Source organism: Lissotriton vulgaris, chromosome 1_1 (assembly GCF_964263255.1).
Source record: "Lissotriton vulgaris chromosome 1_1, aLisVul1.2, whole genome shotgun sequence".
Classification (NCBI taxonomy): Eukaryota; Metazoa; Chordata; class Amphibia; order Caudata; family Salamandridae; genus Lissotriton; species Lissotriton vulgaris.
Genome location: NC_141685.1, coordinates 132,148,771 through 132,167,038, shown reverse-complemented (window position 1 = coordinate 132,167,038; position 18,268 = coordinate 132,148,771). Strand labels below are relative to the sequence as shown.

The 18,268-nt window shown below is 49.4% G+C and overlaps 2 protein-coding genes across 2 annotated transcripts in view; one reads left to right on the top strand and one right to left on the bottom strand.

The window, feature by feature from the left end:
* LOC147737767 (uncharacterized) overlaps window positions 1-18,268 on the bottom strand; it is a 408,580-nt gene that overhangs the window by 136,812 nt on the left and 253,500 nt on the right. The gene's annotated exons all lie outside the window — the stretch shown is intronic.
* Window positions 1,715-10,280, top strand: LOC147737769 (uncharacterized). Its single transcript, XM_086924971.1, has 2 exons — window positions 1,715-2,643; window positions 10,043-10,280. The coding sequence occupies exons 1-2, from the start codon at window positions 1,715-1,717 to the stop codon at window positions 10,278-10,280; spliced, it is 1,167 nt and encodes a 388-aa protein (XP_086781097.1).

The following is an 18,268-nucleotide window of genomic DNA, read 5'->3' as shown; positions in this document are numbered from 1 at the left end:
TGAGATCGACGAGATTAAGCTTGCCTGCCTTCCTACAGCCCGATCCACAGTCCCTGCAGAGCTGAGACCCGTGGAGGCGACCGGAAGCGTGGGGCACGCCATCTTGAATTGACCACGAGACGCTGACCGTGCAGCCCATGAGTGACCCTCGAAGCTGTGCACTGGGGTTTGAGAAGCCCCGACCCTGAGCCACTCTTGCACCGAAGATCAGCCCTCCACACTCGACGAGTGCTGCGTGGGGCCCTTCTGCTCCATTTGGCTCAACGCGTTGGCCCGGTCACTTGCCAGCCGGCTAGTGGTCCCTGTGCCGACGAAACTACAAAAACGACTTGTGAATCTGGTTGCTCCAGATTTGCACCAGCTCCCCTGAAAAGGAGCCCCCACTCTGACCTTCCTGGTTCGAGTGAGAAGCAATCTCCCGGTTCCGCGTGGATTGCTTTTGCCAAGTGTTGTTTGCTCCAATCCTGAAGCCGACAGCGCCAACAGCGAGAGCCTGCGTGGGACAGATCGTAACCCGCTCCTGGACATCGCAGATGCCCCAGAGCCCACGTGACAGCGGAGAGAAGCGCCTCGACGACCACCTGATTGCGCCCGACATTGCCTGGTTCCGTCCTGGTTCCACCCTGGTCACTGCTGAGTGACCCAGACTCTCTCCCCTCTGCTTTCAGGTACCCTTCTACTTGAGTCCACCCTTGGACTCCACCGGACACTTCTCTTTCACCCCGCCTGCAGCCCTTTCAGCTTCAAGCACCAAGAGCCTGCGTGACGAAACCCGACTCGACTTCGACCCTATGCACCCGCTTCCTGTGGGTGAGGTAACTTTGCTCCGCCGGTGTTCCCACACTGGTGCACATCTCTAGGGTCTGTGTCTTAAGTTTTGTTCCTCTAGGTTCAGCGGAAGTGTCCTTAAACTCTAACTTTACAACTTTTACGCACCATTGGTTAACATTGGTGCACGCGTGCGCTTTCCGCACTGCACCCGAATCCCGTGGGCCATTCCCGACTTCAGCATTGCTTGTCCTGACTGCTCCCAGCGATTCCCCAGGCCCTAGGCCTAACCACTGCTCGATTGGTATCTCTTATACCACTTGTTTAGTATATGGTTTGAGTGGCCCCCGCCCTCATCCATAATCGTGCAACTTTATATGTTTAAACAGTGCTTTTGATTTAACGCTTGTGCCCCTTTATTCATAAAGAGTACTGGGGATTGTTTTTAGTAATAAACACATATATTTTTATAATATATACTTGTGTGGTGTCCTTTCATTTGGTATTACAGGATTGTATGTGGTAAAACAGCTCGCTTAACACGACCTCTTAAGTTAAGCCTTTAGGCTGCTTAGTCCATGCTACCCCTAGGATAGCTTGTCTAATAAGGTTGACTTACAACCAGACACCATAAGGGATTGTTTGGTCTGATAATCGGTGGTTCCAGAATTGGAAACATCACCTATCAGGCCAACTTCTCACATTGGTGGCAGCGGTGGGATTTGAGCTTGCTGTTGTTTTACCATTGCAATCTTTTTATCAAATTGAAAGATCACATCAAGTACCTCTAGGTACATATAAATCAAAAGCTTAGCATATTAAGTTCTACTGAACTTAGTAGTTGTAGATTAAAGGGATTAGCACACCCTGACTACAACTCACTAGCAAGGTACAGTAGGAAAACACTTAGTGTAGGTAAGTGCACCACTTACACCACACTAGAGTCATGTCTGACACAGGAAATGCCTCAGGGCCTGTTCCTGTGGCAGTTGACCTTACCAAGGCAACTTCCAGCTATGACAAGTTAACCCGAAAGGACTTGATTGCCTTGTGCATTTCAAGAGGGTTAAAAAGGGGCAGAAGTCCCACCTGCCAGATCCTGATAGACATTCTAGAACAGGATGACTTAGAGAGGGCGAAGGAAGCTTCCCTAGAGTCAGGAGATGGAGTGAACCCCCCTGTGGCTAACATCCCCCCAGAGGAAGAAGAAGAGGAGGAAGAGGAGGAGGATGGTTCAGACATAGAAGACCCTGAAGATCAGGAGCTAGGGGTTAATCAAGGTAAAGTTGCCAGGCTTAGCCAGGCCAACTTAAGCCTACTAGGAACTGGAGAGGGCCAGCACCTCCCCAGATCCTACCATGACATTCTCCCAGGCAACAGAAGAGTGAGATCTCCATCAGGGGACTCTCATATTTCTACTGCCTCAAGGGAATCTCAGAGAGGCATGACTGCTTCTCAAAAGCTAGAGCATAGGGCCAGAATGAGGGCTGTCAAACTCCAAATAGAGAGGGAGGAGGTAGCCTTGGCTCAAGCTAGACTTGCCTTGGCAAGAGAGCAGAAATTAAGTGGCTTAGATGTCACTGGTGGCAGCAATTTTCCAAGAGAAAAAGACAGGAGCTATGATAATAGAAACCTGACAAAAATTGTGGCCCCCTACAAGGAAGGGGATGACATCCACAAATGGATGACTGCTCTTGAGAGAGCCTGCATGGTACAGCAGGTTCCTCAGGATCAGTGGGCTGCAATTTTATGGTACTCCTTTTCTGAGAAAGGGAGGGACAGGCTCCTCACAGTTAGACCTGAGGATTCCAAAAACTACTCTGTCTTGAAGAGTGCTCTTATTGAAGGGTTTGGCCTAACCACTGAGCAATACAGGTTGTTGTTCAGAGACACCCAAAAAGCACAGACTCAAGACTGGACTGATTTCGTTGAGTGTGCCACTAAGGCTTTGGAGAGTTGGTTGCAGGGAAGTAAAGTTTCAGACTATACAGGATTGTACAATCTTATAATGAGAGAACAGATCCTTAATAACTGTACAAACCAGCTGTTGCATCAATACCTTATTGACTCTGATCTGACCTCTCCCCAAGAATTGGGAAAGAAGGCGGACAAATGGGTCAGAACAAGGATTAAGCAGAAACCCCAGAACCAAGGTGGTGACCAGAAGAAAACAGACCAGAAGGGTGGAAATCAGAAAGATAAAGAAAAAGACCAGAAGTCTTCAGGCCCCCAAACTAATAGTAAGGAGGGTGGTTCCCAAAATGGAAACAAGAAGAAGAAGAACAAAGGTCCAAAGACACCTTGGTGTAATACCTGCAAATCAGTTTCACACTGGGGCAGTGAATGCACTAAGACAAATCCAGTCCCCACCACTGCAGCTCCTAAAGCAACTGCAACCCCTAGTCCAGCAAGCAGTGGTGGAACACACACAGTCCAAGGGTGTAGCTGGGTTGACCCTGGGTATTGAAGTAGGATCTGGCCTAGTCAGAACCCCTACACAGGCAGTTCTCCTGTATGATGTGGACTTACCTTTGTCCACTGCAGTAAGCCCCAGTAACCTGAGCAAATATAGGCAGACACCTTTAATTAATGAGAAACTGGCTCAGGCCTACAGGGACACATGTGCCAGTGTCACAATGGTGACACCTGACTTTGTGGACCCTGGACAGATTGTACTAGGTGAGAGTTACCTAGTGACCAATGCAAGCAACTCCACTACTTCCCATAGTGTGGCAGTTGTGAACTTCTCCTGGGGAGGGGTTGATGGCCTAAAGAAAGTTGTTGTGAGTGCAGACCTCCCAGTAGACTGTCTGTTAGGCAATGATCTTGAAAGCTCAGCTTGGTCAGAAGTGGAGTACAGGATTCATGCAGAAATGCTAGGGATTTCAGAGCACGTCCTTGCAGTGACAAGGTCTCAGGCTAAGAAGTGCCTTCCTGAACCAGTGGTGGATCTTGGAACAATAGACCAACCACAACCCAAGAGAAGGAGCAAGAGAGGAAAGGCTGAGCCTTCCACCTTGCCCCAGGTTGAGGATCAAGTTTCAGAGGAAACTGATTCTGCAGTCCAAGAGGAGACTGTCTCTGAGGAACTTGAACCTGACCAGGTTGAGTTTCTGGGGACAGGGGGACCCTCAAGGGCAGACCTGAGGCAGGCTCAATTAGATTGCCCTTCACTTGAACCCCTCAGACAGCAGGCTGCTGCTGAGGCTGCTGGGGATGTCCAAGGTACCCATACTGTGTATTGGGATGATGGACTCCTTTACTCAGAGGCTAGAGACCCCAAGCCTGGCATGACCAGGAGGTTGGTTATACCTCTGCAGTTTAGGGGGTTCCTTCTTACCTTGGCCCATGATATTCCCCTTGCAGGACACTTAGGCCAGAACAAGACGTGGGACAGGCTTGTTTCACACTTTCACTGGCCTCATATGTCAGAAAATGTCAAGGAGTTTTGTCGCTCCTGTGTCACTTGCCAAGCAAGTGGTAAGTCAGGTGGCACAACAAAGGCCCCCCTTATACCACTACCTGTGGTGGGGGTTCCCTTTGAAAGAGTTGGAATTGATATTGTGGGTCCAATGGACCCCCAAACAGCATCTGGGAACAGATTTATACTGGTGGTAGTGGATCATGCCACCAGGTATCCAGAGGCTATTCCCCTGAGGACCACCACAGCACCTGTGGTGGCAAAAGCCCTCATTGCAGTTTTCTCAAGAGGGGGCTTCCCAAAGGAGGTACTATCAGATAGGGGCACGAACTTTATGTCCAGCTATCTGAAAGCAATGTGGAAGGAGTGTGGAGTAAACTACAAGTTTACCACCCCCTACCATCCACAGTGCAATGGGCTTGTGGAGAGATTTAACAAGACCCTTAAAGGCATGATAAAAGGATTACCAGAGAAGCTCAGGCGGAAATGGGACATTCTTTTACCTTGCCTGCTCTTTGCTTACAGAGAGGTCCCACAGAAGGGGGTTGGCTACAGCCCTTTTGAACTTTTGTTTGGCCACCCTGTGAGGGGTCCATTGTGTTTGGTGAAGGAAGGATGGGAGTTACCTCTCAAAAAGCCCAAACTAGACATAGTGGACTATGTACTTGGTCTCCGCTCCAGGATGGCTGAATACATGGAGAGAGCATCCAAAAACCTGGAGGCCAGCCAAGAATTACAAAAAGCTTGGCATGACCAAAAGGCTGTACTGGTAGAGTTCCAACCAGGACAGAAGTTGTGGGTACTGGAGCCAGTGGCCCCAGCAGCACTCCAGGACAAATGGAGTGGACCCTATCCTATCATTGAGAAAAAGGGAGAAGTCACCTACTTGGTTGACTTTGGAACCCCCAGGAGCCCTCACAGGGTAATCCATGTAAATCGTTTGAAAGCATTTGTGGACAGGGAGGATATGAGCTTGCTCATGGCCACAGATGGGGAACAGGAGGAAGAGAGTGACCCTCTCCCAGACCTGCTTTCTCAGAACCCTGATGATGGTTCAGTTGATGGAGTAGCCTTGGCGGGCAGCCTCACTGACCAGCAACAGATGGACTGCAGACAAGTTTTGCAAGCCCACAGGCATTTGTTTTCACTCACACCCAGCCAGACTGACTGGTGTACCCATGTGGTGGACACTGGTGACAGTCTGCCTGTGAAGAATAAGATCTACAGGCAACCTGACCATGTCAGGGATTGCATCAAGGCTGAGGTGCAAAAGATGTTGGAGCTTGGAGTGATTGAGCCATCAGAGAGCCCATGGGCCAGCCCAGTAGTCCTGGTGCCAAAACCTCATACCCAAGATGGAAAGAGAGAAATGAGATTTTGCGTGGACTACAGGGGTCTCAATGCTGTCACTAGGACAGATGCTCACCCCATTCCAAGAGCAGATGAGCTCATTGACAGATTGGCTTCTGCCAAGTTTCTGAGCACATTTGATCTGACAGCTGGCTACTGGCAAATCAGACTAGCTGAGGAGTCAAAAGCCAAAACAGCATTCTCTACCCCTAGTGGACATTATCAGTTTGTGGTAATGCCCTTTGGTTTGAAGAATGCACCTGCCACTTTCCAAAGGTTGGTGAACCAAGTCCTTGCTGGGTTGGAGGACTTTTGTGCAGCATATCTAGATGATATTGCTGTCTTTAGCTCCACCTGGGAGGATCACCTGATCCACCTAAAGAAAGTTTTGGAGGCCCTGCAAAAGGCAGGCCTAACTATCAAGGCTACTAAGTGCCAGATAGGGCAGAGTAAGGTTGTGTACCTGGGCCACCTAGTAGGTGGGGGTCAGGTTCAGCCACTGGAGAGCAAAATCCAGACCATACAGGACTGGGCTCCTCCAGTTACCCAGACACAAGTCAGAGCCTTCTTGGACCTGACTGGGTATTACAGAAAGTTTGTGAAAAACTATGGGTCTATAGTGACACCATTAAATGACATGACATCCAAGAAGATGCCAAAAAAGGTTCATTGGACAGTTAGCTGTCAAAAGGCATTTGAGGACCTGAAGAAGACCATGTGCTCTGCACCTATCTTGAAGAGTCCTGACTACTCCAAACAGTTCATTGTACAGACAGATGCTTCTGAGTTGGGGTGGGAGCTGTGCTCTCACAACTTAATCAAGATGGTCAAGACCAGCCCATTGCTTTCATTAGCAGGAGGCTGACCCCTAGAGAGAAACGTTGGTCAGCCATTGAGAGGGAGGCCTTTGCTGTGGTTTGGGCCCTGAAGAAGTTGAGGTCCTACTTGTTTGGAACTCACTTCCTAGTTCAGACCGACCATAAGCCCCTCTTGTGGCTCAATCAGATGAAGGGTGAAAATCCCAAACTGCTCAGGTGGTCCATTTCCCTACAGGGGATGGACTTTACAGTGGAGCACCGCCCAGGGACTGACCATGGTAATGCAGATGGTCTCTCCAGGTACTTCCACTTAGAACATGAAGACTTATCTGGTCACGGTTAGTTTAATGTCCCTGCGTTTGGGGGGGGGGGGTTGTGTAGGAGAGTAGGGTCTGCTATCCTATGGTCACCTCAAATTCTTGCTTTTTGCTTCACTGGTTTTCGACTACTGAGGCTGTGGGCCTGCTGATCAGACCCCCAGCCTGCTGTTCTCTCACTAAATTAATGATACATGTGCTATAGGCACATAACCCAATTGGAAATGGACTCCTTGTCAGCCCCTGTATAATGCACTATAGGTGCCCAGGGCATAGGGGCCACCAAGGCCTACCAGGGGCTGCAGCATATCTTTTGCCACCCCTGGCTGGTTCTTAAATTGACACAACTGGCTGATCACTCAGCTGGGGTAAGGTGGTGTAATCACCCCTTGCTTAGATATAGTATACCTATATCTAAACCTATATCTGGACACATATTAACCCGTGAGCCACTCCTATGGAAGGCCTCATCAATCCTGGAGGCAGAGTGCGTGGTTTCATGTGAGATGGAGCTCTAGCATGAGCTGAGCCTGTCTGCAGCTGTCGGGAACAACTCCCTAAGCTGTTTCAGGATAACGCCATACCATATACTCTTAAGTGCCTTATAATCCTCGCGGTTATACAGCATCTTTGGTTTGGCTTTATCAAAACATGTCGTGTAAGGTGTCATACGATTTGGAATACTATCCCCTCGCCAGTTCTGGCAACGGGGATAGCATTCCACCCCTCTAGAGGGGTAAGCCATGTTACTTTACTTAAATGCGGTTAATTTCTAAAAGGGCCTTAGATCCACAAAATGGATGCCTCTGCCACAGACACGGGTCTGGACCCCTGCAGCGGACCGAAACTCCGCCAAATGGGGCCTGGACAAAGGGTTTCCTGTCGCAGGGGGGTTTTACCACCCTCCAGACAGGAGATAGTGGATTGTAGCAGGGAGGTCTGAAAGAAACCAGACACTGCTTGGGGCGCACAAGGCTGCCCCTTGCATAATCCGGCCAAACCGGTTCTGGGGCACTCCAGCCCTCGTGCCAGGGCGGCCTGGATCAAAGGAAAGGGGTGTAACCACCCCCTTCCTGGGTCCCACCCATAGGAGGGGACCTAGCAGGTAATCACGCCCCCCAGATTCGAATAAGAGTGGGAGCAGTGCCAATGCACTTTAGATTTCCTGAAAGAAACATAAGAAATGAAACTCTGGACCCTTGGACCTCCTACTCAACGTGGAAGCCCGAAGAATCTCCCTTGTGATCAAGGAGTGACCACCCTGTGTAAACAGGCACCATCCAGCCCTCGACGTCTACTTTGTCGCAGTTCCCGCCGGAACTCGAGCGACTGAGATCGACGAGATCAAGCTTGCCTGCCTTCCTACAGCCCGATCCACAGTCCCTGCAGAGCTGAGACCCGTGGAGGTGACCGGAAGCGTGGGGCACGCCATCTGGAATTGACCACGAGACGCTGACCGTGCAGCCCACGAGTGACCGTCGAAGCTGTGCACTGGGGTTTGAGAAGCCCCAACCCTGAGCCACTCTTGCACCGAAGATCAGCCCTCCACACTCGACGAGTGCTGCGTGGGGCCCTTCTGCTCCATTTGGCTCAACGCGTTGGCCCGGTCACTTGCCAGCCGGCTAGTGGTCCCTGTGCCGACGAAACTACAAAAACGACTTGTGAATCTGGTTGCTCCAGATTTGCACCAGCTCCCCTGAAAAGGAGCCCCCACTCTGACCTTCCTGGTTCGAGTGAGAAGCAATCTCCCGGTTCCGCGTGGATTGCTTTTGCCAAGTGTTGTTTGCTCCAATCCTGAAGCCGACAGCGCCGACAGCGAGAGCCTGCATGGGACAGATCGTGACCCGCTCCTGGACGTCGCAGATGCCCCAGAGCCCACGTGACAGCGGAGAGAAGCGCCTCGACGACCACCTGATTGCGCCCGACATTGCCTGGTTCCGTCCTGGTTCCACCCTGGTCACTGCTGAGTGACCCAGACTCTCTCCCCTCTGCTTTCAGGTACCCTTCTACTTGAGTCCACCCTTGGACTCCACCGGACACTTCTCTTTCACCCCGCCTGCAGCCCTTTCAGCTTCAAGCACCAAGAGCCTGCGTGACGAAACCCGACTCGACTTCGACCCTATGCACCCGCTTCCTGTGGGTGAGGTAACTTTGCTCCGCCGGTGTTCCCACACTGGTGCACATCTCTAGGGTCTGTGTCTTAAGTTTTGTTCCTCTAGGTTCAGCGGAAGTGTCCTTAAACTCTAACTTTACAACTTTTACGCACCATTGGTTAACATTGGTGCACGCGTGCGCTTTCCGCACTGCACCCGAATCCCGTGGGCCATTCCCGACTTCAGCATTGCTTGTCCTGACTGCTCCCAGCGATTCCCTAGGCCCTAGGCCTAACCACTGCTCGATTGGTATCTCTTATACCACTTGTTTAGTATATGGTTTGAGTGGCCCCCGCCCTCATCCATAATCGTGCAACTTTATATGTTTAAACAGTGCTTTTGATTTAACGCTTGTGCCCCTTTATTCATAAAGAGTACTGGGGATTGTTTTTAGTAATAAACACATATATTTTTATAATATATACTTGTGTGGTGTCCTTTCATTTGGTATTACAGGATTGTATGTGGTAAAACAGCTCGCTTAACACGACCTCTTAAGTTAAGCCTTTAGGCTGCTTAGTCCATGCTACCCCTAGGATAGCTTGTCTAATAAGGTTGACTTACAACCAGACACCATAAGGGATTGTTTGGTCTGATATCAGGTGGTTCCAGAATTGGAAACATCACCTATCAGGCCAACTTCTCACACCGGGTGAGTAGCGCGCTATACAAATTTCTTGATTGATTGATTGATTGATTGATTGATTGAAACGCACCTCCAGGGTACTAATTGTGGTTTTCTGGCACGAGGGCAATACAAAGTTTTAGCACACGCGGGCTTTACTAAAGGATCGAGAGGGGTGGCAATACTGAACAGAAAGAACCAACCATATCGGGTGGCACGGGTTTGCACAGACCCGCAGGGAACATATGTGGGGGTAAGGGGCACTTGGAGGAGAAAGGAATACACAATTGTATCGGCCTATGCCCCCCCTAAACTGCAGGCAGCAACACTAAAAGGGGTCACCGAGGTCCTCCTTAATTCATCCGATTCTATACAGGTGCTGGAGGGGATTTCAATGACGTGATGATCCCGACGCTAGACAGAACAGGGGATAGAACCAGGGGCCTGACTACAACCTTCTTCTCTAATATGATTAATACTCTAGGGCTAACGAATATGTGGAGATGGCTACACCCAGTAGACAGGGCCTATTACTTTTTTTCGAGCGCCCATAAGGTCTACTCTCGACTAGATTATATCTTCCTTGCCAGACACGTCATAGCGAGAGATGATTCAGCTGAGCACAAAGCCAGGGGGATCTCGGATCACTCCCCGCTCTTGGTGAAGGTGGGGAGCAGGAAGGAACGAAGAGGGGGGTCTTGGAGACTGTCAGCATGGTATTTGCAGAACCCGGTCGTACTAAAGGATCTCAGGGCTGATGTCAAAGTCTACATAGCCGAGAACGAGGGTTCGGTCTCATCCAAAGTGGTCTTCTGGGAGGGCCTTTAAGGCGGTCATGAGAGACAGGGTGCAGAATAGGCTGGCGGAGGAGACCCGGAAGGTCCAGGGCAAACTTGAGACATTGGAAGCCCGAATATTGGAACTAGAGAGGGACTATCAAGGTAGTAAAGATACAGGGGCCCTTCGTAAACTGACGGATACCCAATATCAGTATAGAGACCTGGTAACGGGGGAGGCCAAAACGCAGGCGCTGTTGACGCTGCATCGCTTGTACGATGTGGGGGACAAATCGGGAAAACTGCTGGCATGGTTGAGTAGAAAGGAGAGAGATGCCTGGTGGGTAGAACGGGTACGAGACACCCAAGGGAATCTGACCGGGTCAGACGTCCAGATTGCAGAGGCTTTTGCTACACATTATCAATCATTTTATGAGGCGCGAGACCTGGGAACGCAGGAAGATGCCCTGAACTATATGGAGCACTTAGAGCTCCCAGTGCTGGCCGCCGCGGACCTCGCTGACCTAGAGGCTCCCATCACGCTGGACGAAGTTAAGAAGACCCTCGCTAAACTGCGAGCGGGGAAGTCCCCTGGCCCGAATGGGTTCCCAGCAGAGTTTTTTAAGCAAACTGCAGACCTTTTGGCTCGCCACCTACTGGGACTTTTTGAGGGGGCGATACAGGAAGGGGAACTCCCTCCAGATCTCCGCATGGCCACGATAATCCCGATATATAAGCAAGGTAAACCACCAGATGAATGCACGTCCTATCGCCCTATCTCCCTTTTGAATATAGAAGTGAAATTGTTGGCAACTGTGCAAGCGCTCAGATTGCGGAGGGTAATTCCAGACCTAGTCCATCTGGATCAAACTGGGTTCCTCCCGGGGAGGGCCACTAGATTTAACCTCCGACGGACCCACAACTGGCTGCAGGAGGTAGGCAGGAGGCGAGACCCCCACTGGTTCCTCTCGCTTTGTTATAGGGATCCTGTGTCTACACAGGACTGTGCACAAAGACTTGGAACCTCAGTGAATTAGGATGAACCAAAACTCACCTTAGTATCCAAAATCCCCTACCCAAACTAGCAATCAGTGTCTCATTGGTTCCTTTACAAACCCAATGATTAGACAACCCAGAACACGACTCAGAACACCTCAGGTAACGTGGAACACATAGACACTCTTTGGTTATACAATCATATCAGTCCAGAACAAGGAGTCAGTGAAAACACAAGCACGTTTGAAATGTTTATTTCTAATGCAGTGTTCTCAGACGCAATATCTTAGATAATAGAAGTAAACATATTATTAGCAACAAGGTTATAAGCATAGTTACGATTCCATAAAATACAAAAGGAGAAAGCATATTATAATGCTGTAGGGAAGAATGCTAAATAGCACCTAATCTTACCCTGCCTTGCTAGTATATTACATTATATCTAAAGAAGGTCTCTTAGGCATTAGAAGGGCGACCCCATACCTCTGGAGCTAGTAGACAGGAATCACATCAGGTTCTACACAGGTGCTCTTGCATGCGAAGGTTCTTCAAGAATGTGTTGCATGCTGCTGCTCAGTGTAATATAAAACGCGCCAAAAAGCAAAGCTGGCCGCAGTAGCACATATGTTATGTCTAAAACGTGCGCGGATCAGACCGAAAAACAACCCACTGTGTTGATGTAACTGTGAAGGTCGTAGCACTCACTGTGCAGACTGTACAGACATGGTTTATCAGACAAAGCAGATACAATAGGAATCTCATGTGAAGCAAACTATCCAGCTATTCTCTAAACACTTTTAATAATGTTTGCCGAGTGCAAAAGCTGCAGAAAGGAAAAATGGCATTTAACTTCTAAAAATCCCATGCTAACTTAACACAGTATGAGGGCAAAGCCAGGCCACATGACAGCTCGATGCTGAAAAGGCGTTCGATGCGGTCCACTGGCCCTTTTTGGAGGGAGTCCTGGTGCGGCTGGGCTTTGGCCCAAAATTCTGGCAGTGGGTACAGCTGCTATATACTGACCCTAGAGCCAAGGTCAGGGTGAACAGGATTTTATCCTGGGACTTCCCAGTGAGGCGGGGAACCAGGCAGGGATGCCCCCTGTCCCCCTTGCTTTTCACACTGGCGATCGAGGCACTTGCGGCAGCAGTCCGGCAACATACGGACATTAGAGGTTTTAACCACTGGATCCTAAGAAGGAAAAAATATCCCTCTATGCGGACGATGTCCTCCTATACATAACGCACCCGGAATAGATGATTCCGGTGCTCTTCTCAGAGCTGGAAAGATACGGAGCCCACGCAGGGTATAGGATCAATTGGCATAAGTCAGTTCTCTACGATCCCAGGGGTCAGGAGCAATGGACGAACCTCCCAGAAAGGCTACAGATGACTGGTGAGGGCTTTACCTACCTTGGAGTGTTTGTGACACTGGACAGGGTTCGCTCCTACGACAAGAATGTCAGACGGATAGTACATCATTTTATAGAAGACTCGAACAGATGGCGACTCCTACCCCTCACACTCTTAGGTTTTGCGGCCATGTTTAAAATGATGACGCTGCCCAAGCTCCTCTATGCATTCCAAAACAAATATTACCCTCTCCACCGAAGGGTGTTCATGGAAATGAATGCAGAATTCCGCACCTTTCTTTGGCTAGGAAAGCAGCCTAGGGTAGCACTGACGACCCTCCAGCGACACCAGTATAGTGGAGGGATTTCACTTCCCAACATCGAGGCCTATTACTGGGCAGAACACTTGATAGCCATCAACGACTGGTTTCACGCCCCTGCCACGCACCCCACGTATGCACTAGAGAGGTACACTACGGGCGCCCGCCCTTACAATTATTATTTGTATGGGGGCAAAGGGAGGGGGAGACTACTGCCTGCCACTAGACTTACATTGATGATCTGGAACCAAGCAACTAAGACCATAGGCTGGGAGAAGAGACCCACCAGACAAACCCCCCTGTGGCACTGTACTTGGCTTCCGGAACTGAATAAGCTGAAGGGATTCAAAAGGTGGGATGACATAGGGATCTTGACGCTAGGTGATGTGACTGCAAAGGGGGAACTGAAGTCATTCCCAGCTTTCAGGGCAGACTTCGGCCTGCTCAGCACGCAATACTTTAAGTATGTGAAGCTGAGACATGCTTGGCGGGCGGAGGAGATCCCAGGGGGCACATTCCCTGAATATGTGCCTTTAGAGGGCCGCCTTCTACACGAACAAATACAGGAGAGGGCGGTATCACTCACATAAAGGACTCTTATGAATAACATGCCAGATGACCTGGGCTCCCTTAGAAGTAAATGGGAGAGTGATGTAGGTGAAATGGATACGGTAGATTAGGAAACTGTTCTCTTGCATCCAAGGGAAGTGGCTATTAAATCCCGGTTGAGGCTCATTCAATTCAACGTCCTGCATAGGACCTATTTCGATAGGGTGCGCCTACACAAAATGGGAAGGGCAGAGGATACGAACTGCCTGAGATGCGGCCGAGAGGGGGGGGGACTTCTACCACATAATCTGGTCCTGTCCGCTGATTCAGATCTATTGGGTGAGATTCTGAGAGAACTGGGAGAGTTGCTGGAAACTTCCCTGCCAATGGACCCTAAACTGGTCCTGCTGGGTTTGACTAACGATGCAGATCTTGCACGCCCGCTACTGATCTTCCTGGTCTTGGCCCTGGTGGTAGCTAAGAGGGATGTGGCAAGGAAATGGGGGGTGGACACGACACCACAGGTGGAGGAGTGGCGGAGAGGTCTGGATCTCTATATGGCGGCCGAAAGGGTCACGTATAAGGCACGGGGCTGCCCCAAGAAATTTGGCAGATTCTGGAGCAAATGTTATGTTATGTTAAAGTTTGTCTTAATATAGCGCTCAGCTACTCCAAAGGAGTATCCCGGCGCTTTATCAGATTGAGAACAGATGCTTAGGCACGGTCAGACCAGGCCGAGAACTATTGTACAAAGAGCCATGTCTTTAGCTCTTTCCTAAATTTCAGAAGGCTGGTATTCTGTCTCAGGGGGACAGGCAGGGAGTTCCACAATTTGGGAGCTAGATAACGAAAGGAATGTCCGCCCAGTCGAGCCCGTCGGACAGGAGGAACAGTTGCCAAGGCCAGGGAAGCTGACCTCAAAGTGCGTGAAGGCATATAAAAAGCCAGCATGTGTCTAATATATTTGGCTCCAATGCCATGTGGCGCCTTGAAGGCTAGCGTGAAAACCTTAAAAGCCACGCACTTTTTGATGGGGAGCCAATTAACATTTTGTAACAGTGACGTCGCGCAAAAATGGCTCTAGCAGCGGCATTCTGTACAACTTGCAGACAAGAAATGAGAAAATTCGGCAGGCCCAGATAAAGCACATTAGAATAATCCAGGCAGGAACCTATCAAAGCCTGGACCGTCACTTTCCGGTGACATAGAGACAACATCGGGAGGAATTTTCTGAGCATTTTGAGGATACCAAAACACTTGCCCACGAGGCCCATGACCTGGGGTTTCAGTGTCAATCCATCGTCAATCTGTACACCCAGGTTCTTAGCCCTGGAGGACACAGCCAAGGGAGGGAACATGTCTGGTGGCCACCAAGACTGCCACCTGGGGTCTGATGGATAGCCAAAAAACAGCAGCTCCGACTTATTGGAATTGCATTTCAGGCTGTGTTGCTCAAGCCATTGGAAAACCGCTCCTAAGCAGCCACTGATCTGCACACCTTCGAAATCAGCACCCTTCGGCAAGTAAAAAGAAGCTGGGTGTTGTCAGCATAGGACACGATCTGGGCACCATGGGACTCCGTCAGAGCCGTAAGGGGTGCCATGTAGATGTTAAACAAAGTAGGGCTCAACACAGAGCCCTGCGGCACCCCGACCTCCAATGGCAACATCTCGGCGGAGAACGGAGGGGCCCAGGCCGTTTGTCGGCGACCAGCAAGGAAGGACTTAAACCAATTGAACACCGCTCCCCTCAGCCCAATCTCCTTAAGTCTGCACAGCAGTCCGCCGTGGGGAACGGTGTCAAAGGCCGCCGACAAGCCCAGCATAACCAGCAAGGCCTTACCTCCCGCATCCAGCACCTATCTGATGGCATCTGTGACTTCAAGTAATGCCGTCTCCGTGCTTAAATTAGCATGGAAGACCGACTGAGTGTCATGCAAGATGTTATTAGTTTCCAAAGAATTGGAAACAGGCGTGGACGTGCTTCTCCACGACCTTAGCCAAGGCCGGGAGAAGGGAGATAGGCCTATAGTTGGCATGCAGCAAAGGATCCAGACCAGGCTTCTTCAGAAGCGGCAAGATCAGGGCATGCTTCCATGCCTGGGGGACCACATCCGTGCTGAGGGAACAGTTCAGCACTGGGTTGACAAGATCGTTTATCACTGGGGCCATTTTGCCCAGGCATGTTGCAGGACAGGGGTCCAAGGGTGAGCCAGATTTAAGCTTGGACAACAGATCAAGAGAAACGGTTAATGAAAGAAACGGGAAATTGGCAAGAATAGGACCATCATCACGGGAAAGAGAGGGGGAAGAGGCACTCATTACAGAAGGCGTAATCGGGATATTGGTGGGGAATGAGTTTTGAATAGTTTGAATTTTAGAGATAAAGAAAGAGGCCAGCTCCAGTGATGGACACTCTGTAAACAATTTTCTCCTGGGGATCATAATGACGGCGCCAAGATCTTTCCGCTTTTTTACAGCTGCGTCGCAGGTCCGCAAGAGAGGCTGTGAACCATGGAGCAGATGCCTGCTTGCCGCTTTTGCGGGTGGTCGAGGCAGGAGCAAAATCATCAAATCTCTCCACCAACCAGTCTTGCAGGAGGGCAAGATCCGTCTCAAGGCTGCCCGATAACAGGCATGGATGGTCCATGAGAGCTTGTGTCAGCATAGGTGGAGTTACTTGATTGTACGCTCTCGTTGTCTGACGCGCGCCCTCTAAGGGTCGTGTTAATGATTTGTTGGTCACAGGAATCCGGAATTTCACAAGAAGATGGTCTGACCATAAAACCGGGCACGGAGGAGACACGGCAATAGGTGTGGTGGAAAAAACTTGGTCTAAGGTGTGACCTGTACTATGCGTAGGAGTAGTGATGTAAGGAACCAGGCCTAACGGGGTGGTAACATCTAATAGCTTGATGGTATCGACATCAGTGTTTATATCCATATGGATATTAAAGTCCCCCAGCAGCAGACAGTGGTCCCTTTTTAGGCACAGAGCTGCTACAGCAGTGTTAAGCTCTTCATAAAAGGCGCCGAGGGGGCCAGGGGGTCTGTAGACTAGGATCCCTGTATAAGTTTGATGTGGGGACACAGCGAGAGAAAACCCGAGGGTTTCACAGCCTAAGATGTCGTCTATCGAAATAGTGGTGCAGGAAAAACGTTTATCCACTACCAGGGCTATGCCACCCCCTCTGCCTTGTGCTCTGTCTTTCCTAATGATGACGTAGTTGGGGGGGATAGCCGACACAAGGTCGGGTCCCGAATTTTTATCCAGCCAAGTCTCCGTCAGGAAAAGGAACAGAGGGTTCATGTCCACCAGCAGATTGTAAATATCCAGAGAATGTCTGGAAAGAGGTCTTGTATTCAGCAGAAGACAAGCCAGATTTATAGGCGGGTAAATGGAGGAAATACCATGGCCTTTATGGGGGACTGTAAGATGGGACACTGGGGAAAGGTGTGTTCACAGACTAAAAGGCACCGAATGGCACTCTATTATGGCTATACTGATTTGGGCCCAGACAGCGCTAGGGACATGGTCTGAGATGATTAACAATGTCCTACTTTTAATGGTGTGGCTGGGTGGGCGGAGGGGTGGACGGGGTGTGTTGACCTATGATGGCATGATTGTATTGTTGTTACAAGATAAAATGCAAATAAAAATATATTTTTTTTAAATAAATATTTGTGGTGCTGTGAGTTGTCACAGTTACCAGTGGAATCGTGCAACACACAGGAAATGGAGGAGAGTGGACGTGATGTGGGGTACATATATGAAGATGTGATCTGATGTGTTGTAGGAACAGAGATGTGGCGAATGGGTTGGAGTTGTCTAAGGTGAAATGGATAGGGAAAATGGAAAAAGATGTGGCGCTGTTGGGTGTAAAAAAAATTATTGTAAATGGGTGGCCAATCGAATGGCAAGTGCAGGCTGAATTTGGCACATTTTGGAAGGTAAAGGAGGAATTATCCATTTGTAATGGTATTGTCCTAAGAGGAGATAGGTTTGTACCGCCTATTGGGAAGCACAAGAACATTATCAAGTGAGGTCATGAAGGCCATTGGAGGATGTCAAGCATGAGGCGGAAAGTTTAAGAAGAAATTTGGAGGCCATGTTTGGATGGTATGGTGGATCATTGGGTGAGGGAATCTAATGCATGCAAGTCAAGTGACAAAGTGATTAAACCAGTGGTGGTACCTTTGCAAACAGTAGATTTATCTGATGGGCCATGGCAGAAAGTAGCATTTGATATTATGGGGCCATTTACCACGTTACCATCCAACAAGGCATATGCCATTGTTCTCATTGGGCATTACTTTAAGTGGGCAGAAGTTCATATGGATGCCAGTGTGACCACGGAGGTGGTTATTGATTGATTTTTTTGGAGGATGTTTTTTCCAGAGAAGGTGTACCAGAGTCGTTGGTGTCTGATAATGGGGTGGTGCTTAAATCAAGTAAGATGCAGTCGTTTTTGGAAATATGTGGTGTTAATTATGTAAGCGCGTCATTGGATTATCCCAAAAGTAATGGCTAGGTTGAGCGGTTTAATGGAATTGTCAAAGAGTCAATACAATTGCACTTAAGTTTGGGTTATCATGGAAGAAAGCTCTTCAAAGTATGTTGTTATTAAACACGATTACACCTCATTCAGTAACAAGTAGAATGCCATTTGAGGGGTTAAGAGGAAGGAAATCTTCTTCAAAACTTGTACCTGGGTTGTTGAGGATTAAGAAGGAAGAGAAAGGGAAGTCAGAGGTTGAGCTTCTGATGAAGAGGATTATGGAACGGAGTCAAATGAAGGTCCATAACAGAATCAACATTATTATT